Genomic DNA, 25430 nt, shown 5'->3' on the forward strand with positions numbered 1-25430 from the left:
TTGTTATTTTGACTTTTCTGTATTTCCCAAATTTTCTCTAATGAATTTGTATTGCTTTCACAATGGCAAAAAAAAAAAAAAAAAAGGAACGTGGCCTTCCAAAACTCTTCTGTCTCCATAGAAATCCTGGGGAGTTATTTTATTTTAAAATTGTTTACCCTGAAAGTTCACTAGAGAGGGAGCTTAGAAAATCACACTGGGGACTTAACAGAGAAGTTCAACTACCAACAGCTTCAAGTAATCAAAAAAAAAAAAAAAAAAAAAAGATTCATAGAACACTGGGGAAAGAAGACCAGGGAAAACAATTACAGATCATGTGTGTGGTTCTAGAAGCTCATGTTAGCAAAACAGGGAAGCACAATGAGCAAGTCATTAACCAAAGTATTTTTAGTCACGTAGGTAACCACAAACATCTGGTAGGTAACTGAAATACCTAGGTGTATCAATCACTGCCACAAATGATTAGATATCAGAATATCTAGTTGGAAGTTCAGGGTCTTTTACTGACCAAAATCAAAAGCAAACCTGTAGCAATTGAGTGGATTCAAACTCATGGCAGCCCAGTGTGTTACAGAGTAGAACTGCTCCATAGGGTTTTCTCGTTATAATCTTTGAGGGAGCAGTTTGCCAGGCTTTCTTCCGTGGCACCACTGAGATGGTTCAAACCACCAACTTTTAGGTTGGTAAACTAAAAAGAAAAACAAACCTGTTGCCATCAAGTCGATTCTGACTCATAGCGACCGTATAGGACAGAAAACTATCCCACAGGATTTCCAAGGAGCAGCTGGTGGATTCGAACTGCCAACTTTTTGGTTAGCACCTGAACTCTTAACCACTGTGCCACCAGGGCTCCTAAAGTGTCCACCTAGAGATTGGTACATGATTGCAAATCATTCAAGTCACTCAGGGACCTTCTTTTACCTACCAGCTACGTGATTTGGGAAGCCTTCATAGTGCAGTAGTTAAGCACTCAGCTGCTAATCGAAAGGTCAGTGGTTCGAACTCACTAGCCACTCCGTGGGAGGAAGATGTGGCAATCTACTTCTGTAAAGATTACAGCCTTGGAAACCCTACAGGGCAGTTCTACTCTGTCCTATAGAGTCAGGATAGACTTGGTGGCAAAGGGTTATGTGATTTGGATGAGTCATTAAAGTCTTCTGAGACTTAGCTTATATTGAGGTTGTTGTTTTTAGCGCCATCGAGTCCACCTTGACTCACAGCGAGTCCATACACAATGAATTCAGATCGTTGTGATCCATAGGGATTTCACTGGCTGAATTTTAGAAGTAGATTGTTAGGCCTTTCTTCCTAGTCCATGTTAGTCTGGAAGCTCCACTGAAACCTGGTTAGCATCACAGCAACAGGCCAGCCTCTGCTGACAGACAGGTACTGGCTGACTTCGAGATGCTGAGGTAAGTGTGCTAAAAGGCTACTTGCTGCTTACAGAAGTGTTGGTAGAAGATCAAGGAGGTGGAGTATGTGAAAGTGCTAAACAAACTATGAAATGCCATATGAATACAGATTTTTCTTTATTTGAAATTTACCCAAAGTGTTGTACCCCAAAATATACCAAAACCAAGTCAAAGCAACCAACCTATTAAACTTCACCCATTGCCTCATGTGATAAATTGTATTTGTATCTATTATCTAAATTTTCTTTTTAAGAAACCTGAGCGCAATGGTTCTAGTGGAGGCAAAAGAGGTAATAATATAAACAAAGTCACTTAAGTATAAAAAGACAGCTTCTCCTCCATGAATCTCCTGAATCGTATCAGTCTGCTCTACTCCCCATAAGGAAGAAGAGGACAATCTACCTAATTATGTAGATCAGTAGATGAAGTGCCTTGGAAAGTCTTTCATTTTCCTTAAGAAAGAGCCTAAAAACTGTTTTTGATGTATTTATACTGGCAGCTCAAAAGAAAGGGATTAAATTCAAACATTCATTTAGTATTAGTTTAGGATTAAATTTATCAGCTTTTCAAATATACTTATCAGAAGAGCAATCAAATTTGTAGATACTTAGAATTTATTTTTTTGTAGCTTTAATCTACCCTCATACAAGGCAAGGTTTATCAGCACTGAGGAATTGATAGGAGCCCTGAGCTGGGAAGACGGGTTGATGGAACTGGGAAGGAAGAACAATTTCTAGAGTGAATACCTTGTGTTTAGGGACCACATATTTGAGTTCTAAATTGTTAAGTGTAATTAGGGAGCCAAGCCTTGGTTTACCCACTCTTAAGGTTACTCTAGCTTGTGATCTGCACTAGTCCTCTTGGTTCTCCTTTTCAGAAATGCAGATCTTTTCAAGAAACACTTACTATGAAAAGAGTTTTGTCCCTTACCTTTTGAGAAGTTTTATATTCTTTCCGTGACATGCAATGATGCAAGGCAGACTTCCTCAATCTTTCTCAATCACTCCCTGTTGTTTCTAGATAGCCGAATCTTTCTTCTAATTTGAATATGCATAACAGAATTAACCCTCTATCTCAATGCCTTCTTCAGCTTACAAAACTATTCATCTCAGTTAATGACACAGAGAAACAAACAAAAATAGATATTTACTTTAGGAGCAATCAAGTAGGCTATATTGGAGCATGACATGCCAGTTGTTTAAAAATTCTTTTCACATCTTGGCCTATAGGCAAGCAAAGAGCTAACAGTGACGATCCACAGGGTCTTTAGAGAGACCCTAAAAGGAATTCTAGAAACCCTGGTGGCGTAGTGGTTAAGAGCTATGGCTGCTAACCAAAAGGCTGGCAGTTCAAATCCACCAGGTGCTCCTTGGAAACCATATGGGGCAGTTCTACTGTGTCCTATAAGGTCTCTATGAGTCAGAATTGACTCGATGGCAATGGGTCTGGAAAAGGAATTCCAATCTTGCAATCTCCAAAGCAAATTAGAAACAACACAGCTGTTAACTAATTTCAGTGTTATCAAGACGACTGTTTGAACTTTAGAAGAAATAAAAGATCTAAGAAACACATGGATTCTTTAGACCTTAACTTAACCCAGGACCCTTTGGACTTCATGCTGCTGGAAGGGAACCAACTTCCACACGATTCGTGTTTAAAACAAATGAGAAAATTGGATAGAGTTAGTGCAGCTGGATCTACAACCACAGCTGTCAGCCCTTGGTCTTGTGACAGACTTAATTCAGCCTTTCATCAGAGGGAGTGTTCAGCTGGACAATCTCTCAAATGTTTGAGCTACAGAAAGCGAGGTGAACTTTTCCTACTCAAGAGGAAATGATTGAACAGGAAATAAGCCATATTATGCTGACCCTTTAACCTTCTCTGTTTGAGCCACACAGTTTCAGGAGAATGGAAAAACACTAGCTGAATCAAAGTTAAGAACTATACAGCTGGGCAAGCTCAGATTAGGCTGAATTTGGAAATGGTTCCCTTGGTAACAAAGTCAGACATAGATCTCAAAAGACATCAACCAGTAGTAACTCTTTAAATGTCTTAGTCCATTTTAGTGATGACCTAAAGGAGGCTTACCTTGGTAAACTACAAAGCCCTTTTCAAATAGAAGGAACGATTAGTCACCAGATTCCACATAAGCATTATCGTTCGAAAAATTAGAACATTTTATTTTGTTAACCTTTAATTTCATTAGGGAAACCAACGACACAAATAAGCTTGATAGGCTTTATGATATAAGATGTACTCTCCAACTGAATTCAGACTTCGGAGGTCTTATTTCCTTTTTAAGTAAATTTAGAATCTGACCATCTCTCTCAAAATTCATACTTTTTTGGGGGGAGGTGGGATATGGTAAAAAAAAAAAAAAAAAAAAAGACTCTTTTTCAGTCTCATACTGGTACTTATAAAGATGTAGAAAATATCCAAAATCTAAATCAAATTAAATTGCATGTCTCACTTAGTTTTTTAGAAACACCTGAAAAACAATAAATATCACTAAAAATACATCACAACCCAATTATCAGTCTGGCCTCAGAGAAATTGCTCGGGATTACAGATTAATTTATATGAAGTCGGTAATGAAAGCTGCCCCCAGTTTAAGCTCTGATGCTATTTTAGTGCTTTAGCAGTCACACAAATGAACTTTGACTCACAGGTCAAATTCAGTTTGTATGTGTGTAGACACACATATGCATGTACACACACACATACACATAGAAATGTAAATAATTTAACAACACACACGCATCCTATATTTTCAATAAACCACCCCATGATGACAGCTAACTTTTTTTTTCACCCTGGGACATGTGAAATTGAATATACATAGTGGATTTTTGTTGATTTATGGTCTACTCAGCACCCATTCTGATTTCTTTTCTTTTTTTTTTAGTTAGTATTTTAATTAAAACTAGAATTTTAATTTTCTTTTGAGGGTTCACTTCTCTCCCCCCTCTACCCATATTAGGAACAGCCTTAGCAGGGCTGACAATTAAAGGGCCCTGCTTCCTGCGGCCAAGTGTATGTGACCTGAGGAAGGCCCATTCAATGTTTCCCTCCAGAACTCTGAATCTTGGATGGAGTGATGCAAAAATAGGGAAAAAGGTTGGAATTTGTTCATTTCTGGGTTTGCACTCTCTCAAGACTGTCTATTAGTTCCAACCACCAAGACCACCCTGCTTCCTGCTTTTTCCAAAGTGCTGTAATTCTACTCCTGGTTCTTTTCCAAGCCTGTCTTTCTATCTTCTCTTCACTTCTCTGGATTGTTTGTTTGCCAAAGTATGTTCCTTCTCCTTGCAACTACAGAACTCTAACACAACATAATGGGAAGAAAAGACAAACAAAAAAAAGTTGAGTTCAGTCTGCCTCTTGGTGGCCCCATATGTTGCAGAGTAGAACTGTACTCCGTAGGGTTTTCAAAGGTGTGACCTTTTGAAAGCCGACTGCCACGCCCTTCTTTGGAGACACCTGAATGCATTCTCACTCACAACCTTTCAGTTAGAAGTTGAGCACTTAACTGCACCACTCAGGGACTCCAAGGCGCAGCACTACAAGGCGCAGCACTATTATAAGTATTATTGTCTCTTCAGCTTATGTTTATTTGGAGTGGAATGGTCTTAAAAGAGAACCTCCCTTAGCCAATGACTCCTATCTTTGGTGGGCAGGAATTTAAGTTTAGTAAACTCATGTATTAAACCCTGGTGGCACCAACGGTTAAGTGCCCAGCTGCTAACTGAAAGGTTGGCAGTTCCAAGTCACCCAGCTGTTCCACAGAAGAAAGACCTGGTGATTTGCTTCCATAAAGATTATAGCCAAGAAAACTCTATGGGGAAGTTCTACTCTGTCATATGGGGTTGCTATGAATCCAAATTGACTTGACGGTACATAACAATAACACTTGCGTATTACTAATTTATTCCAACATCCTCTCATACAGTTAAAAGTACATCAGATATCATACAACCTAGGAATGGGAGACTTAAGTACCTTCTTGGTTTTCCAAGGTAATACACTTAGCGCAGCTAACCTTATCTTTTCCAGTAGCACTGACACATTCAACTCATCACTCTCCTATGACACCAGAACATCTAGAAGTCAGAATATGAGTTTAGATCTATGTTTGGCCCTCAGTGCTGACAATGTCATAGACTAGAATTTTGCTCCTCTTAAGAGATCCTGGGTTGTATTAGAAGTGCTAGCATATCCCTATGGTATACCATAGGCCAGGCATTTCTTAGCCATTACTATTAGCCCCAGATCACCTTCCTTCATTCTGCCACATTCTTCTTAAGAGTCACATTTTCTGTATTTGTTATATTAAACTAACTCATAAATGTCTGCTTATTGAAACAGCAAACACCAAAACATTTAATAATAGTAGCAATAGTCACCATTTTTTTAAATAATTTATCTCATAAATGCTAATAATGGTTATTATTTTTCTACTACTACCATCATGATGGAAACTCTGGTGGTGTAGTGGTTAAGAGCTACAGCTGCTAACCAAAAGGTCGGCAGTTCAAATTCACTAGATGCTCCTTGGAAACTGTATGGGGCAGTTCTACTCTGTCCTATAGGGTTGCTATTAGTCAGAATCAACTTGAAGGCAATGGATTTGTTTTTTTGGATTTTTATCATGATCACATGGCATCATGATCACATGGCAAGAACCATGATAAGTATTTAACACTTTCTCTCACTGAATGGAAACCCTGGTGGCATAATGGTTAAGGGCTATGGGCGCTAACCAAAAGGTCGCTGTTCAAACCCCCAAGGCACTCCTTGGAAACTCTATGAGGTAATTCTACTCTGTCCTATGTGTTGAAATTGACTTGACGGCAATGGGTTTGGTTTTTTCTTTCTCTCTCTTTTTTTTTTTCTCATTGAATATCCTTATCAACCTTTGAAAAGATTGTCATTACTTTATTTTATAGATGAGAAAACTTGGTCAGCAACTCAGCAGTAGAACTGATACTTCAACCCAGCTCAGACACTGAAGACTTTGTTCACTCCACTCCACTAGCACAGAAGATGGCTTTGCAGAAATTGAAAAGCGGATTTTTTTTTTTTCCCCCTTTTGGTAAGATTCTGGAATAGAGCTGTCATTTAGGGTATGATTCTTGGTTCATTTATGAGGATCTGCAATGAAGGACTTTAGAAGCAAGGGGCCCGTGTGAGATCACTGGGCATCTCAGGGAAGGCAGGGGTAAGGCCAGGGGACGAAAGAAAAATATATATATAATATATATTTATAAATTGTTGTTGTTAGGTGCCATCGAGTCAGTTCCAACTCACAGTGACCCTACAGGACACAGTAGAATTGCCCCACAGAGTTTCCCAGGAACAGGGTAGATTTGAACTGCCAACCTTTTGGTTAGCAGCTGAGTTCTTAGCCACTATGCCACCAGGGCTCTATTTATAAAAGGGTAAGGAAAATAAAGAAAAGTAAATGTAAGTGTAGAATTAGAAACCACAGGATGAATGCTAGATAACGTTTGTGTCAAGAACCACAATGGAAACTGCCACTCACAGAGAGAATATCTATATTCAGAAAGTTTTTGTCCCATAGCCACCATTCCAGGAAATAAAGAGGTGTTGGGATCATGGCCTTACTTCCTATCCATTTTGGTACTTCTCCTCTCTAACAAGGGGTCCACTTCATGCTCAGATAGTTGTAAACTGGTAGTCACATAGGTAGGCCCCATCTGGGTTGGCAGACATGTCAACTCTCCTCTGCCTTGCTTCTCTCCTGGTTCAAATCTTCCTCCTCCTTCATCATCAGCCTTAAGGAAAATAAGGTCATTCATGGTTAAGCTGCAGGTACTCTCCTAAACCCATTTTGAAAGTGGCTTCTGGGCAGCTGCGTGGCTCCTGAGCTAGCTGCTTTTATTTCTACAGCCCCTACACAGAATCCTCTGATTTGTGTGCGCCCAGACTCTTTTTTTTTTTTTTTAGGCCAGATCAAGTTTCCATCCATACTTTTCCATTTCTGTGGTCTGGATTGAATTCAGATCCCTGGTTTCTCTTGGGAAACCCTGGTGGCATAGTGGTTAAGAGCTACAGCTGCTAACCAAAAGGTTGGCAGTTCAAATCTACCAGGTGTTCCTTGGAAATTCTATGGGACAATTTTACTCTGTCCTACAGGGTTGCTATGAATCAGAATCGACTGGACGGGCAACAGGTTTTTGTTTTTTTTGTTTTTTTTTTTTTTTTGGTTTGGTGTCTATTGCTGCTTTGCTTTCTTCAACCCATCCATTTATAGCTTTCATTCCTGCCTTCAGTTGTGTTTCATTCCTAATTTGGTCTCATTTCACAGCTCTTGGACTTTCAAGGACCCAGAGTTCCTGAGACACATCCTTGTAACTCCTTAAATAGCTAGCGGCCCTGTGAACATTGGCGTGAAACAAAGGGCAATGATAAGGAATGAAACACAGATGACCAGGGAGGAGGGCTGTTCACACCAACAGAGATAAAAAAAACTGAGGAAAGACAACAGCACAATACAATGCAAAACCAAAGGGAGGTACAGTAGAGGCATTCCAATCCTCTGTGTATAGTCTGCATTTTCATGTATCTATTTTTTATTCAGTGCTAATGGAAACCCTGGTGGCGTAGTGTTTAAGTGTTAAGGCTGCTACCCAAGAGGTCAGCAGTTTGAATCTACCACACGCTCCCTGGAAACTCTGTGGGGCAGTTCTACTCTGTCCTATAGGGTCGCTATGAGTCAGAATCAACTTGATGGCAGTGGTTTTTTTTTTTTTTTTTTCTTAATTAAGCGCTAACTGAGCAGTACTAAAGAGAAGAAGAAGAATTTTCACATGCATCCAAAGTCCTCTATATACATTGAAATCCTGCAGGTTAATGAGCCACAGGCCTATAACAACTTTAAAATAACAAATCACATTTATTTAAATAAGTTTCACATTTTTTTCTGACTATGCAGATGATTGATATGATAATTCAACTTAATCGTGTATTTAATCTTTCCAAATTAGGACATGTAATTTAGGAAAGAAATTATCTTTTTATTGACTTCATATGGACCAGAGATCATACTAAATGATTTCGGTGAAAAAAAAATTAAAAATAGAAAGCTAAAAAAAAGCAAATCATCAACTGTACAACACTATATATATTTCAAAAATTAAGGGAAGTAGTTCCACTTGATGGTTTAAGAAGTTTCATTTTCCTTGCACTCTTCTTCTAATGCAATTACATTCTTTCACATTGCTTGCTGTCTGTGATAAGTGGATTAAAATATGTGAATGCATTTCCTAGAAAATACACTTAAAAATTGGATTAATAAGAAGCTCCTCCAAAATAATTAAAAATCCAACAGAGTAAAATATAGAGGTTCAAACAGCACTTTGAAAAAAAATAGCATAAACCAAACTGTCAACCTGGGTCACGAGGGCACAAGGGTTGTGTTGCATACTTCTTAGGGAGTCACCGAGTTCTGGATAAACTTTCTATATTGCTATGAAATTAAACCACTACTAAATTTGCCTTGGACCAAGAAATGATTTGTTGAGTTCAAAATCCACCTGATCGAATTACCACATGAAACAACAATCCAAACCTAGGTATATACCCAGAAGAAGCAGAAGCAGGAACTCAAACAGAAACCTAAACACCAAGGTTCACTGCAGCACTTTTCACAATAGGCAAAAGGTATCAACAACGAAAATGCCCATCAACATATGAATAGATAAACAAAATATGGTATATACATACAATGAAATATCACTCAGCCATAAAAAGAAATGAAGTCCTGATGCGTGCCACAACATGGATGAGCCTTGAAAACATGTTGAGCAAAGTAAGTTAGCTGCAAAAGGACAAATACTGTACCATCTCACTTATATGAAATAAGCAATTACATAGAAACCAAAAACTAACAGTGATAACCAGGGGTAGGAAAAAAAAAAAATTTTTTTTTTGGGGGGGTAGGAGGGAGGGGGAAATGGGGAATTTGGCAGTGAATTTATGTTAATAGTAGTAAAATAATTTCAAAAAGGATAGGGAGAATGGTTGTACAACTTGAAAATGTAATCAATGTCACTGAATTGTACATTTAGAAATTGTATTGGTATGTTTTGCTGTGTATGTTTTCACCATAAAAAAAAAAAATCATTACAAAGACATATAATCTATGATAATTATCTCCAATAATCATTATATTTCCTATAATTTAATATATGAGTATTATCTGAAAGTTCAAAAAAAAAAATGTTTTTGTTTTCTCTAACCTAACTTTAGGCCTCATCTTCATTTGTTGGACATTTTGTCACCTAAGGTGCTTCTTCCTTCCAGCCTACTGAGTCAGCTCTGAAACCAGCCTATGGATGTTGGTTTAGATTTCAGAAAGGTTAGATCAGCGTGCTGTGGAAGGCGCAATCTACTTTTGAGTGGGCTTCCGGTAAGCTGGTCTCAGGGAGGAGGAAGAAAACGTGGCATTTCTGAGGTAAAACCCATTGACACATGGAGCTATCTGAAACCCCCGAGCACTCAGCCTGATGCAGTGGAGAACTGTGTCTACTCAATGGCTTTGTCACTAACAAAGGCTCTCAGGAGGAAGATGTCACCTATGGCCCAGTGGTTTCAACAGTCACCAAAAAGGCATGCCCATTACAATTGTGCCCCACTTTCCTTGCCTTTGGAAATAGAAATGTTTTACACGATTTTAATAATACTACATAGTATTTATAACTCTTTACAGTGTTCAAACTGCATTTAGAATGCACATTATCAAATTTAATACATATAAACAATCTTAACGGAGGACAGGAATCATTATGAACACTTTACAGAAGATGAAGCTGATTCTCACAGTGATTTAAGTAACCTGTCCAAGGTCACAGACTGCAGGTGGGTAGATGGAAGAGTCAAACAGAATGACCCCAAAACATGTGTTTCATAGCTTAGGGCTCTAATTACTCATTTCACTTTCTTGGATTCTGTTTTCCAAAATGAAAACTACATCTCACGGTAACGCTTAAGGATGAATTCAACAATCCCTTGCTCAAAAGAAGAGAACCTGCAAAAGTAGATATGCCTATCTTACACAGACCAAAAGCAGGCAACAGTAGCAGAAAAGTCCCCAGTGTCTTTCCTAGAAGAAAGCTAATCACTCTATGAATGATCTTAATTAAATGTGAATGCATTGCTACTGAACGCTGTGGGAAAACACTGCGTCCTGACTGGCTGCCGTCCCCATAGTACTCAGTAGCAATACATTTCAGATTCAATTAAGATCATTCATAGAGTGATTAGCTTCATTATATGGTGAGACGCATGGGCCTGTTCCATTGTCAATACTGTATGTGTGGTCTGTGGAAGACAGATACGTTCTTCTCTTGTGGGTTGTCTACTTTAATGGACACATGAAGAAGTAAATCTCATGGTGACATAACCCTTGGTAATTCTAAATTCTATTAAGATACATGTAGCTATGCAGCACAGAAATAATGTTTTTTGTTCGTTTGGACTGTTCTAAAGATGAAAATAATCCCAAGCCAAACAAGCTTTTCAAACAGCTTTCCTTCTTAGCAGACTGATGGTAAACAATGAGGTTCTTAGGAGACCAGTAGAGAGGACAAGACCGGGCTCCTATTTCTGGCCAATGGGGAATAAGAATTTAGGCCTAGGACTCTGCATATTACAATTACAAAATGCCAAGTGGGAAGACTCGAGCTATGTCCATTGGGGCAAATTTGAGATGCCCGACTATGCGTGTTTCCCTAAGAAAGGCATCACTACTGAGATAGAAACTGACCGACCAAACAACATCCAGGCACCAACCTCATAGGCCAGACCTTTGATAAGTTCTATTCACATTAAATCGCCACCAGATAGACTGTAAGTATAAAGAAAACCACTATGAACGGAAAGGACTGAGTGACTGCTCATTAATTTGCCAATTCATACTGATTCAATGACTATTCAAAAATAACCACAATGTCATTATATACATATAAAAAAAAAAAACCCAAACCCGTTGCCATTAAGTCAATTCCGACTCATAGCAATCCTATAGGACAGAGTAGAACTGCCCCATAGAGTTTCCAAGGAGCACATGGTGGATTTGAACTGCTGGCCTTTTGGTTAGCAGCCACAGCACTTGACCACTACACCACCAGGGTTTTCATACACATACACTACATACATATAAACATTTCTTTAAAGGCACGTCTGTTCTCAGATTAAAGAGTTTATAAGAACCAAAGATTCTTTAACCCTAGGGAAACCATCCTCAAACAGAGCCAATTAGACATCTTTGTTTTTCGCAATTGGGGAGGGAGTGCCGCTGGCATCTGGTAGGCAGAGAACAGGTATGCTGCTAAATATCCTACAGTGTACAGGGTAGCCCTCTACAACACAGTATTCTCTCATCCAAAATGGCAACCCTGCCCAGGTTGAAAACCTGCCCTAGAATAAAGTAAGCCGTCTGCAAAATGAATATTCTTGTAAGATGAGCTACCTGATAATGTTGTTACAGCCATTATCTTATAAAGTATGCCTTTCACATTACATGTGAATCACTGAAGTGCTTCAGCAAATGGCTCTGATATTCAACTGTTGGTAATTTTAACAGATATAAATTTAGAGCCCTATGATAAATACAAATCTCCAGAGCTCTCATTCGGTTCGTAAACAATAAGGCAGAAATGTTTTTTAACAGTCACAACCAAATCTCTTCAACCTTTAAAACTCATCAGTGATTACTTTTAGAATACTTATTTCCAAATTCTTTAATATTTTGGATTGTTCTTTCTTAGAATTTTAAAATAAATACTTTAATGGTATCTGATCAAAGTAGAACAGTTATATTTTTTAGAAACCCAGTTACAGACAGGTCACTGGTTGGAGTCTTAAGTTAGGCAATTAACTGTAGGCTTTCCTTTAATAAAGAGAATGCTCAAGAAACTGTAATTTGTGCCCTCATATTAAGATAATCTTAGGAAATTTCCAAATATTCTAGTAATGTTTTAACTATTTAAATGCCCTATTGATATGTTCAAAGAATTATACATAGTTTGAAAATGATGTGACTTCAACAAAAATATTATAAGAGGACATTTACAAGCCAAATTCAATGTAGCTTCTACTCCATACAGGATTCTGCCCAGGACTGGATGTTAGAATACCACCCCAGAGCTAAATGTTTTTTAAAACAAGTTTTGAAGGAAAGGTGGAAAGCAAAAGACCGACATTTGGATACCTACGGAACTAAATCTGTGGATTTCTTCTGGGTTTACTCTCCTCACTGTTCGTCTCTTCTTCCAAAATTCACTGGACTCCCGTTTAAAAACTTTTCCTCGGAAACTCATTGTACTGCTGAAATTCGAGTCAAAAATAGTTGAAATTATCAATGTCTTTAAACTTTTCTTTCTGGAGCTCCACCAGACTGAACCAATCTTTCTTCTCTGGTGAAAAGGGGAAATGTTCATGCTACGTTAACATAACTGAACAGAAAGGAAAAAAACTGACAAGTTACCACTTCCTGTGAGTGCCTAACTACCAGCTGTTCAGATACTGCTCTTGTGTGTATATTCTCCCTAATCACCTGTTTTAAATTAAGACAAAAGCGACTTTGGATGTTTAAGAGAACTGCTCACAGCTAAGTAAACCATATGATACAGAGACATCCAAAGAACCAAATCAAGAGGGAGTCAAAGAACCTATTTATTAGAAGGCTCCATGTCTGCCACTAAAATCAGCCATCCAAATTTTACAAAACTGGCTAGGTCCCAAACGTAAGCTGTAATAATATCCTGAGGTACAAGAATTCCATTTAAAGCGGTTGCTCATGTAAGTGTAGATTAAATTAGTGGCCTTCTAAGAAAGGCAATCAGGGTACTTAGAAAAAATATTAAAATTCAATTTATAATGGTTACCTAAATAAAGAAATTATATTTTGCTAATATTTATTCTCCATCACCCATCTGTCAGTTTGTCGTACTGTGGTGCCTTGCATGTTGCAATGATGCTGGAAGCTATGCCATCAGTATTTCAAATACCAGCAGGATCACCCATGGTGGACAGGTGTCAGCAGACCTTCTAGACTGAGACAGAGTAGGAAGAAAGGCCTGATGATCTACTTCTGAAAATAAGCCAATAAAAATTTCTGGATCACAACAGAATATTGTCCGAAATAGTGCTAGAAGATGAACCCCCTAGGTTGGAAAAAAAAAAAAAAAAAAAGGTTGGAAGGCACTCAAAATTCACAGTGGCCAAAACAATGGACTTGAACACCCCAACAATTGTGAAGATGATGCCGGACTGGGTAATGTTTCCTTCTATTCTACATGGGGTCACCATGAGTCAGAAATGACTTGAAGGAAACTAACAATACTTAATATTTAATATTAGTATTTAATATTAATGTTTAATACATTGGCACAGACACCTTCAGTCTGTATGTCAGATGATTACAAATCACAACATAATTCACTCCCTAAGCTTCAAGTCTTTGCTCGTTTTCCTAATGGAGCTTTTAACACTGCAAGTCTCCCCTGAAACCCACCTGAACCCTCCTGCCTGTTTTCTCCCTCTCCATAGCACTACCACCATGTGATACTACTAATATATTTTACTTATAGTCTTTCTTCCCTCATTAGACTCGGTGTTCCATGAGAGTAGAGATTTTCATCTGCTTTTTTCACTGTGTCCACAGTGAGGAGAACAGTGCTGGGCACCTAGAAGTCTCTCAATATGTATTTGTTAAACTTAATGAAAGAATGAATGAGGACCTTACATTATTGGGTTTAACAATGAACCTTGTCCTATATGTATATTGTACTTTGAAATATTAGCTATTGATTAAGAACTATATAGCTTATAAAAATATAGAATACAGAGTCAACTTTTTTTTTTTTTTAACAAAAGTTGGGAGGCCACAAAACTAGGAAATAATTTATTAGATTAGCTATCTGAAAGATAGGCTCTAGAAATGACTGTTTTGGTCAGAACCGTTGGTTCTAGAAAAGAGAATCATTCAGTTCCCTTCAGATTTGGCTTCTTCATCTGTAGGATAGTCCTACTTAATAGTGTTGCCCAGACAGAGATGTTAAAAGAACTATTGCTTGTCCAGGATGCACCATACGGGTTATCAAAATGGTTCCAGGAACATTTTCGCTGAGGACAGACATATATGGCCACCTGCATAGAAGAAGAAAGTCCTACTGGATAGAAGAAGAACATTCTACCAACTCTTCCCAAGAGAGTCCCAAGGAAGAGCTACCACGAAGTTAATACATACAGAATAATTCTGCCCTCTCTTCTTACATCAGAGTGTCAGTGCCAAGACATTTATTAAGGGCAACTTTGTGTAAGGCACTGTATTAAGTGCACTGTGAATGCAAAGACAAGTTGTTTTACCAGAAGAACTGTTTATGTGCAAAGAGTTCTCGATATCCTGTGAAATTTTCAACTTTCAGAAAGAATAGTAACGAGGCTGGGTAACGAGCTCACAAATTTCATTCATGCTTAGCTGACGTCAGAATTCTGGCTTCAGACGGAAAGGGGGAGGGTGACAAGAGTAGGGGAATAATGAGTAAATATGTTGTGGTTTTTGTGGAGGTTCTTGTTTCAGAGCCTTGTCTTCTCTTTCTAGTGTTCGACACACTTCTGTTGTAATGGTGCAGATTGTATGATATAAGACAGTGTTATGGGTTGCGTGGTCTCTTCCAGGAAAAGATATATTTATGTCTTAACCCCCACTACCTGTGAAAGTGATCTTATTTGGAAATAGGGTCTTTGCAGATATAATTAGTTAACATGAGGTCATCTTGAAGTAGGGTGGGCCCTAGTCCAACATGACTGGTGTCCTTTCAAATATAGTAGAGGAGACACAGAGATACAGACACACAAAGAGAAAGACATGTGAACACAGAGAGATGCATAGAGAAGGTGGCCATGTGAAGAGAGACAGAAACTGGAGTAATACACCTAAAAGGCAAACAATGCCTGGGGCTACCAGATGCTGGAAAGGACAAGAAAGGATCTTCCCCTAGAGACTTCAGAGGGAGCATGGCCCTAGTGACACCCTGAATCTAAACTTCTAGCCTCCAGAACTCTTTCTGTTGTTTTAAGCCATCCAGTTTGTGGTACTTTGTTATGGCGGCTCTAGGAAACTAATATGAATACCCTTGTGGATTTTTCCTAACTTCCTTCATGTCTTTAGTCAAATGTCTTCTCCTAAGTAAAGCCTCCCTTGGCCATCAATTTAAAACTGTGACCCTCTCTCCCAAACTCCTTCGATCCCATTCTCCTACCTTCTTGTTGTTGCTGTTTTTCCATGGAGAAAACAGAGTAAGACACTTTCATTTCAGTCTGAGGAGTCATTTCAGCAAGCACAGTTCTGATGTTGTATTGAAGGTGGCAATCCCCAGGGAAACCCTCATGTACCCAGATAATTCTAGTAACACTGGGTTGACTAGATGTTATCTGCTCATTAATAACCCTTTCCCTTTATCACCTCTGCTTTTTACAGACACAGACCATTCCCTTTTTCCCAATAAATTAGATTTAGCTGAAACATATATATATACATACACACATACATAATATATACACATATATACATATATATACACCCCAGACTTGAGCCACTCTCTGCCTTGTCATGCAGTGGCTTGTGCCAGACAGGTGAATGCGATACTGACCATTCCTTCTCTAAGCATGGAGACTCCAGTATATTCTTACAGAAGACCATCAGAAAAATAGTAAGATGCTATAAAAAGGAACAACTGGAGAGGTAAAAGACATCATTTTTCTGTACTTGATTTCAGCAACCAACCAAGAAGTTCATGGAGCTGAAGTCTGCTTGGTCAATGATCATTGGATATTTAGAAATTTCCACCGTGTTTCTTTATCCCTAAACAGATTTCACTCTCTAAGAAACTCTTTAACATCTTTAAGATGTGTAGGTACCTGGCGAATTCTCAGATTTTATTTTTTTCCTTATATGTTACCATGACAGTCTTCCTCTGGACCATCCGATTCCTGGGATAAGATGATGTATCCACTCTAATGGTTGAAAAGAGTCTTTTACAACCCCCTTTGGACCACGGACTTAATTGAGAATCTAGTGAAAGTTAGGGGCCCATTCCCCAGAAAAATGGAAGTACTCAGGAAATTTGCATGTGTGGTCAAGGGCCACAAACCTTTGAAGCCATCCATGGACCCTCCTGTCAGGATCCCCTAAGTCCCCAAGAATCATGGTTTTAGACGCTAGACACACTGTCTCATAACGAAGCATTCAACAATATTGAGCAGCTCCTAAGTGACTTCCTCCTCTTTCTTATATTTGCATCTCTTTTCTTCTCTATTCCTGTTTAGGTGCCACAGTTCTCTATCCTGCAATCCCCCTGACCCCTCAACTTCTGCAATACAAGAAGGATTCACTTCTCCCTTTGCTTAGCTGTCGGCCTTGGCTTCCTTAAATACTGGCAAAGGGAGGCAGTGCTAGGCAGCAGGCAGGAATGTATCTTGGTCCTGTGGTAGGCAGGGTTTTAAGATGGTTCCCAAGACTTCTGGCCCCTGGTGTATGTGCCCTGCATAATCCCTTCTTGAGCACAGTGGGACTGTGAATATGATACCTTTTGCTCTAATGTTGGGTTATGCCATATGAAAAAAGGTGAAAAAAGTTTGCATGGAATTCAGCTTTCAAAGAGGTAGACTGTTAATTATCAAAAGGGAGATTATCCTGGATGGGCCTGACCTAATCAGTCCCTTAAAAGAGACTGGGCCCCTCCTGATGAAAGGGATTTGACGCATGAGACAAATTCTCATACTGGCCTTGAAGGAGCAAATATCCATGTTGTAACAGGGTCTCTGGAGGGGACTACATGGCAGGAAGCTGCAGGTAGCCTCTAGGAGCTGATGGCGGCCCCTCACTGACAGCTAGCAGTTCCTAAATCTCATTTTTACAGCTACAAAGAGCTGAATCCTGAAAACAACCACGTAAGATTAAAAGTGTATCCGCAGCTTCTTATAAGACTGTAGCACCAGCTGAAGCCTTTATTTCAGCCTGGCAAGACCCCGATCAGAGAACCCAGCAATGCTATGTTACATTTCTGATTTACAGAACTATGAGATAATAAATGTGCATTATTTATACTACTAAGTTTCTGGTCATTTGTTACCCCATAGTAGAAAATATAGCTGCCAAACAACTAATACTCTTATGTTGTCCCCATGCTTGTTCATAACTTATTTATTTTTTATAAAACAGAGTTATACACATTGTAAAGTTCATTAATTTCTTTTCATAAAATTATTCTGTAATTCTATAAGAGGTGTATTGAGTATGCTTCATCCCTCCAACATGTATCTTCTGCAGCATCGCTCTACTCTAACCAAAGGAATTTCTTAGCTTTTAAGGACTGAAGTGATTAAATTGGGTCCACCCAGATGAATTATGATGTTGGCAAAGCATGTTGAATATACAAGGCACTGCTGGAAGAGCTACTCTGTCCTATAGGGTCGCTATGAGTCGGAATCGACTCGACGGCAGTGGGTGGCTAGAAGAGCAAACAAATCCGTCTTGGAAGAAAGACAGCCAGAATGCTCCTTAGAAGCAAGGATGGAAAGAAAGACTTCATCTCATATACTTTGGACATGGTGTCAAAAGGGACCAGTCTCTAGAAAAGGGCATCTTGCTTGGTAAAGTGGAGGGTCACTGAAAAAGAGGAAGACCCCCAACTAGATGGACTGACACAGTGGCTGCAACAATGGACTCAAACACAACAAGACTATGCAGATGGTACAGGACAGGGCTGTGTTTTGTTCTGTGCCTCATAGGGTCGCTCTGAGTTGGAACTGACTTGACAGCATGTAACAACACCAACAACAGCTCAGATGATCCAGGATAATCTTCCTACCTTAAGTTTACAACCTCAATCACTTCTGCAAAGTCCCTTTACACTCGTACTTAGATTAGTATTTAACTGAATAACCAGGGTATGGAAATCTTGGGTGGGGGGCATCTTTAGGGTTCTTTCTACCACATAGTCTTATTCTGGACAACAGCTGGTTTTTGTATTTATCTTTTAAAAATAATTTTAACATAAAAAATGTACTGAGAATAACAAAATATATTAAGAAAACATTCTGCAACCCACTTTGGTGAGTGGTGTCTGGGGTCTTAAACTCTAGCAAGCGGTCACCTAAGATGCACCAATTGGTCTCAACCCACTGGGAACAAAGAAGAATGAAGAACACCAAAGACATAGGTAAATATGAGTCCAGGAGACAGTAATGGCCACGTAAACCAGAGACTACATCAGCCTGAGACCAGAAGAACTGGATGGTGCCTGTTTACCACCGATGACTTCCCTGACAGGGAATACAACAGGGAATCCCCGATGGTGCAGGAGAACAGTAGGATGCAGACTTCAAATTCTCATTAAAAAAAAAAAAAACAAGCTTAATGGTCTGACTGAAAGTGGAGGGGCCCCAGAGGTCATGGTCCCCAGACCCTCTGGTAGCCCAAGACTGGAACCATCCCCAAAGCCAACTCTTCAAACAGCGATTGGACTGGACTATATAGACAGAAAATGATACTGGTGAGGAGTGAGCTTCTTGGCTCAAGTAGACACATGAGACTACGTGGTCAGCTCCTGTTTGGAGGTGAGATGAAAAGGCAGAGGGGGGACAGGAGCTGGTTGAATGGACACAGGGAATACAGGGTGGAGAGGAGGAGTGTGCTGACTTATTAGAGGGAGAGCAGCTAGGAGTACATACCAAGGTGTGTACAAGTTTTTGTGTGAGAGACTGAACTTGATTTGTAAGCTTTCACTTAAAGAACAATAAAAAAAGAATGTGCTGAGAAGAGGGTAGGTGAGGAGGTCACTCTTGGCTTTTGAGTGTGGTTCCCACTGAGCAGTGCAGTGGGATCCAGGTTGCAGTGCAGCTAAATGAGTGAGAAGAAATACAAATTGGGTTTATAGATCATGTACTAGAAAAGAAAGCTGGCAGTGAAATAAAGGTGAGAAATAGAATAGTAGTTGTGGGAAGGGGCAGCAGAACCAAACAGACAAAACTGGGTGAGAAGAAGAGGAATGAGAATGGAGAAGTCACATGAATATGTGTTGTTAGGTTGTTGCCGGGTGCCCTTGAGTTGACTGCCACCCAGCAACCCCATGTGACAAAGTAGAACTACCCCATAGGATGTTCCAGGCTTTAATATACAAACACAGAAAACAAACTAAGGCAATAAGCTAGGAGATCATCTTTAAAACGTTCAATTATATGTGCAAATAATTGAATAGGCTGTACAATGTGCAAACGACATCATCTCCAAATCTATGAAACCAGAGGGCAGAAACTTGGCTTTCTTTGACAATGCATCTGAACCTACTGAATAACAATTACCCAAAAAGTACCATGAGGAATTTAGAGTAATTGAAAACTCGATGGTTAAGGTTTAGTAAAGTACACACGATGTCATACTTGAACCCACTAATCCCAATTTAAGCAACTGGCAGAGTACTTCCTATTCATTTCCACCTGTCTCTACTCACTACTTCTTTGTTCCATGTTTATCTTTTAGTTTATTTCACCTGTTAGCTTCTCAGCAGTTGGTGTGATCACCTCTTCATTGTTAGATAATGTTTTCATAACTCATTTCATCTTATTTTTTTCTCTTCTGTTTCCAATAGGTTTCCCCTTGGCCAGTAGGTTTAGTTTGCTGCTCAGCCATCCCTCCCAGGAAAAACAAAAAATGAAGCTGGCCTGCAGCGCATCTATGGGTTTAGCTCACCATTGTGCACCTTGTGTAAAGGAAGTAATGCAGCATGTAGCTACTTCCTCCACTACTGTGGTCTCTCCTGATTCTGGCCCCTGTGAAAGTGCTCTGAAAGTGAGTAGCACTGACGCATACTATTTCCTGCTAGAAAGGTAAACCCAATAGAACAGCTGCAAGGTACCAATGAGACAGCCTTAGATTCCTCTGAGAGAACTGAGGTAAACACATCAGAACCTCTTTCTCTAAACGTAGAGCTTTCAGTGGACAACAGCTATGGAGCACAACAGTTTTCCCTGTCAGCTGGCCCCCTAGATGCACATAGCATTGCATTTAGTATTAAATATTTAGAAACTTGATGGAAATCAATGACCGCCATGCAGTATAAATTGCACTGAGGGAGACTGTTAGCCACAGCGACAACAAATAAAGACAGATAGCAGTTGTGTACGTGTGGTGTGTATGATGAGTGTGTTTTTGTACATACAAAGAGGCATAAATTATCTTCACTGCTTTAAAATAATTTATAATTCTATTCATGGCCCTTCAGATATATCAATTTATAATGATATTTGCTTATATTGTTGAATTAAAATAGGACCCAGGAGGTAAAAATTATAATTTAATCAGGATTTGATGAGTGAGGGAGATAAGGAGCTAATTTCTTACAGATTAATTCTTTAGATTAATTCTTACAGAAATCAGTGAGCCCATTTTAGAATCTAGTAGCAATCAGGGAAAGGGTTATACTTCTCGTCTTTTCAATAATGGACTTTAATATTGGTCACAGACTCCCATCTACAGAAAGAAAAATTGTAGCCCAGAGATACTCATGTATCTCACCAATAGGTATCTTAATACGATATTTAGAAAATGAGAGACACTCATTTCAGGGTTTACTGTTTTCTCAGTCTACTGATGAGTATTTAGATACTTAAGGAGCCCTGCTGATGCAAGTGGTTAAGGGCTGGAACACTAACTGAAAGGTTGGCAGTTCGAACCAACCCAGCAGCTTCATAGGAGAAAGATCTGGAGATCTGTTTTCATAAAGATTACAGCCAAAAAAGCTCTATGGAGCAGTTCTACTGTGTCACATGGAGTTGCTTTGAGTAGGAATCGATTCAGCAGCACCTAACAACAACATTTAGGTACTTACCTCAAAGTTTTTGCTGTTTTACAGTAAAGGCATCTAACCATCTTCAGGAAGACATGTGTATTTTAATAATTCCAGCTTCAACCTGGTCTACTGTAAAACAGGAAATCTCTAAGAGGCAAACTTGCATTCTTAGAGAGATTAGGTTCTAGCTTACACCCCTTCGACTCAATCCCCAGACCCAGGGATCATAATGACAACAGCAACAACCAAAATACCACAGCTAGGATTTTCCAGGCTTATGTTTCATACTAATATATCCAACTGGATTGTTAATTTTCTTTAAAAAGCTGCAGAGCTAATTTTTTACCTAGAATATATCGTTCTTTTCCCATCAGGAAAAAAAAAAAATCTTTCACTGGAATACTATTTCTCTCTTTAAAGAAAACTGAAAGGTATCCTAGGCTGAGCCAGATCATTTCTTCTACAAACAATGAAGTGAGGCACAAAAATATAGCCTCCCTGAAACTGGGAGCTGAGAGGCTCTAAATCAACGCTGTTATCTTTTATCACATACGGACTGTGCCCAACGGTCATTTTCCCAGAGACAAAGGCTTCGCTTGCTGGCTTGGATTTCACTCCAGCTTCCAAACACTGGCAAAGTTAACTACAGGCCACAGTTATCTCTTTTAAAATAAAACAAGACCCTAAAATTGCCCTCCTGTATTCATTCCAATTGCTAATTACCTAGCTTTCAATATGAATGTCATCCACTGTTAATAATTACCCTGAAAATTACATTGCACACAAGTTTTATGGGGAGGCCAAAAACCAAAAAAAAAAAAACTAAACCCACTGGCGTTGAGTTGATTTCAACACAGTGACCCTATAGGACAGAGCAGAATTGCTCCATAGGGTTTCCAAGAAGCAGCTGATGGATTTGAACTGCCGACTTTTGGTTAGCAGCTGAGCTCTTAACTACTGCGCTACCAGGACTTCATGCTGAGTCCAAGGTCTTTTAATTCGGTACTGGCACCCTTATCAGTGAATCAGTGGAGCTTCAATGGAAATACTGGCTAAATTATATAACATCAGGATTATATATGTTTCATTTTTGTGGTGATCTGTTTACTGCAGAAGAATGTGTCTTTACAAACAGAGCAATAAAGCATTTTCGCTAAGTAATTCTCATGAGGAAACAAATTGTCATGTAAATGCCAAACCCTGAGTGCCCATGCAACCAGCCTTTGTGATCCACAGTTGGTTGCTAGTTGATCAGACTGTTAGCCTAGGTACAATCTCTGCAGCCAGCCAGCCCCACAAAACACATTTTTAATGGCTACAAAATGCATTTTTGTTTGTAAGGCCTCCATCAGGAGGAGATGAGGCTAACATAATACTTTAAGCGTTTATGCCTTGCATTATGGAAATTGGAGAATAATGGAAGGGTCTTGACTTCTCAATCAAGAGCTCCTTTGTGCATTGCTGAGAATTGCTGGATTTCTTTTATTTAGCTGTGTACAGTGCAGTGAAGTCTTGACCTTTGGTTGTGCACTCAAGGTCCTCAATTAAAGGACACATTAACCTCTCGCTATCTGCCATGCAACTCACCAGGCAGACAAGAAGGGCTAAAACAACAGGAAAACAAGGACTAGATAGCTCTGATAAGGGTGCCAAACAAAAACCAAATCCATTGCCATCGAGTCGATTCTGACTCATAGCAACTCTACAGGACAGAGTAGGACTGCCCCATAGGGTTTCCAAGGAGTGGCTGCTAGATTTGAACCGCTGACCTTTTGGTTAGCAGTCAAGCATCTAACTACTGTGCCACCAGGGCTCCAATAAGGAGTATCTATTTAATTGGGTCTATGAGAATGGGTTTTCCAGGATGGTAATGGAATAGGCTGTTCAGCCATGACATGAACAGGACCTATACCATTTTTCTCTCTTCTAAACTAATTCTTGACTGCTTAGTTCCTTTTTCCTTGTTCAATTTTTACTAATGACTAATGTCCTTTTCAGACTGTAAAAACAAAATGATATGATCTAAGAATGTCTTATGACCACCAAAATCACCCCAGGAGACCAGTCACCCCTTGGGCAGATGAGATGATACCTTGGGATCATAACCATTAAAACCACCCCAGAAAGACCAGTCATCTACTGGGCAGATGAGATGATACCTTGAGACCATGATCATCAGAACCACCTCAGGAGAGAACGACATTCCACAAGTTCCTGAAACCCATGATTTTGCCCTATAAAGCTTTCAGCCAGTCTCCATTTGGGGGAGACAGGCTTTGGAGGAGATCATTCCCCTCTGTCTCCTGTGTATCAATACACATTAAAGCTCTTGCTACTCACCTCATCCCTGTCTCAGGAATTGGCTATCTGCAGCAGGCAGCTCTGACCCACAAAATTGCGGTAACAGCAAAGGCTTTGGCTCACTTACTTTGGACATGTCATCAGGAAAGACCAATTGCTAGAATTGGACATCATGATTAGTAAAGGAGAGAGTCAGAGAAAATAAGGAAAACCCTCAATGACAACAGTCATTTTTAGAGCCAATCCTTCTCATATCTAATCCAATAAACTATCTCCTAGTTTTGCGGCCTCCAGACTTTTTTTTTTTAATTTTTACTATGCTTTAAGTGTAAGTTCACAAATCAAGTCAGTCTGTTATATAAAAATTTACATACACACTTTGCTATATACTCCTAGTTGCTCTCCACCTAATGAGACAACACACTCCTTCCCTCCATTCTCTCTTATTATGTCAATTCGGCCACCTTCTGACCTCCTCTGCTCTCTCATTTCCCCTCAAGACAGGAGATGCCAGCATAGTCTCATGTGTCTACTTGATCCAAGAAGCTCCTCCTTCACCAGTATCATTTTCTGTCCCATAGTCCAGTCCAATCCCTGTCTGAAGAGTTGGCTTTGGGAATGGTTCCTGTCTTGGGCTAATAGAAGGTCTGGGGACCATGACCTCCCAGTTTTTTTTTAATCTCATGTGTAGCAGGAAAAAAAAAAAAAAATTGAGCTCGCTCATAAACTGTACTTATTTATAAACTATACATTTCTTATAAATAGATAATATTTCAAAGCACAATGTTAGGTACAAAGTTCATTGTTAAACACAATAATGCAAGTCCTTCATTCATTTTTCATTAAATTTCATTAAATTTTTCATTAATTTTAATAAATTTCATTAAATTTTTCATTAAATTTAATAAATATATACCAAAAGCCTTTTGGGTGCTGGCACTGTTCTCGTCACTGATGATGCAGTGAACAAAGCAGAAAAAAATCTCTACTCTTATGGAGACTTAGAGCCTAGTGGATGAAGCACACCATAAGTAAAATAAATAAGTAAAATTCATACTGTATCTTATGGTGATAAGTGCTCTGGAAAGAAAGAAAACAGGAAAGAATGATCAGGTAGGTTTCAAAGGAGAACTGCAGTTTTACAAGCTCCAGTGAGAAAATTAGCCAGTGAAAACCCTATGCAGCACAACAGAATACCGTCTGATACAGTGCTGGAAGATGCATGATGATACGCAGGACCAGGCAACGTTTCATTCTGTTATACATAGGGTTACCATGTGTCAGAGCTGGTTCAGTGGCAGCAAACAACTAATGACATCACACTGCCTGGAAAAGAAGCAAAGCCAGAATAATCTTCAATAACAGCATGTTTTTATCTGAAGGGGTAAGCTGGTCACCTAGGCAAAGGAGCAAGAAATTGGATATAACGATACACATTTTAATGGGTAAAGTTGTATCTCAGCTATCTAGTGCTCCTATAACAGAAATACCACAAGCGGATGGCTTTAGCAAAGAGAAGTGTATTTTCTCAAATAGGCTAAACGTCCAAATTCAGGGTGTCAGCTCCAGGAGAAGGCTTTCTCTCTTCCTGTCAGCCTTCTCATCAATCTTCCCCCAGACTAGGTTCTTCTCCGCACAGGGACCCCAGGTCAAAAGGACTTGCTCTACCCCGGGCACTGCTTTCCTGGTGGTATGAGGTCCCCCTTGTCTGCTCCCTTCCCTTTCCTTTTCATCTCTTGAGAGATAAAAGCTGGTGCAGGCCACATTCCAGGGAAACTCCCTTTACATTTGCTCAGGGACAAGACCTGGGTAAGGGTCTTGCAATTCCACCTTAATACTC

General features: G+C 39.4%; 1 protein-coding gene across 6 annotated transcripts in view; it reads right to left on the reverse strand.

Annotated features, from left to right (window-relative positions):
• The window catches only part of DOCK10 (dedicator of cytokinesis 10), a 310282-nt gene that overhangs the window by 187527 nt on the left and 97325 nt on the right, over nucleotides 1-25430 (reverse strand). For 2 of the 6 annotated variants that reach the window (XM_049888330.1, XM_049888331.1), the window contains exon 1: nucleotides 12650-13325. The exons of 3 other annotated variants lie outside the window; for them this stretch is intronic. In XM_049888330.1, the coding sequence (XP_049744287.1) occupies nucleotides 12650-12874 (225 nt within the window). In that variant the 5' untranslated portion in view covers nucleotides 12875-13325. Of the gene's footprint in view, nucleotides 1-12649; nucleotides 13326-25430 lie in introns of those variants that run through there. One more of the 6 variants, XM_049888329.1, reaches the window with a different exon arrangement.

The sequence above is a fragment of the Elephas maximus genome, chromosome 6, assembly GCF_024166365.1.
Source record: "Elephas maximus indicus isolate mEleMax1 chromosome 6, mEleMax1 primary haplotype, whole genome shotgun sequence".
Lineage (NCBI taxonomy): Eukaryota > Metazoa > Chordata > Mammalia > Proboscidea > Elephantidae > Elephas > Elephas maximus.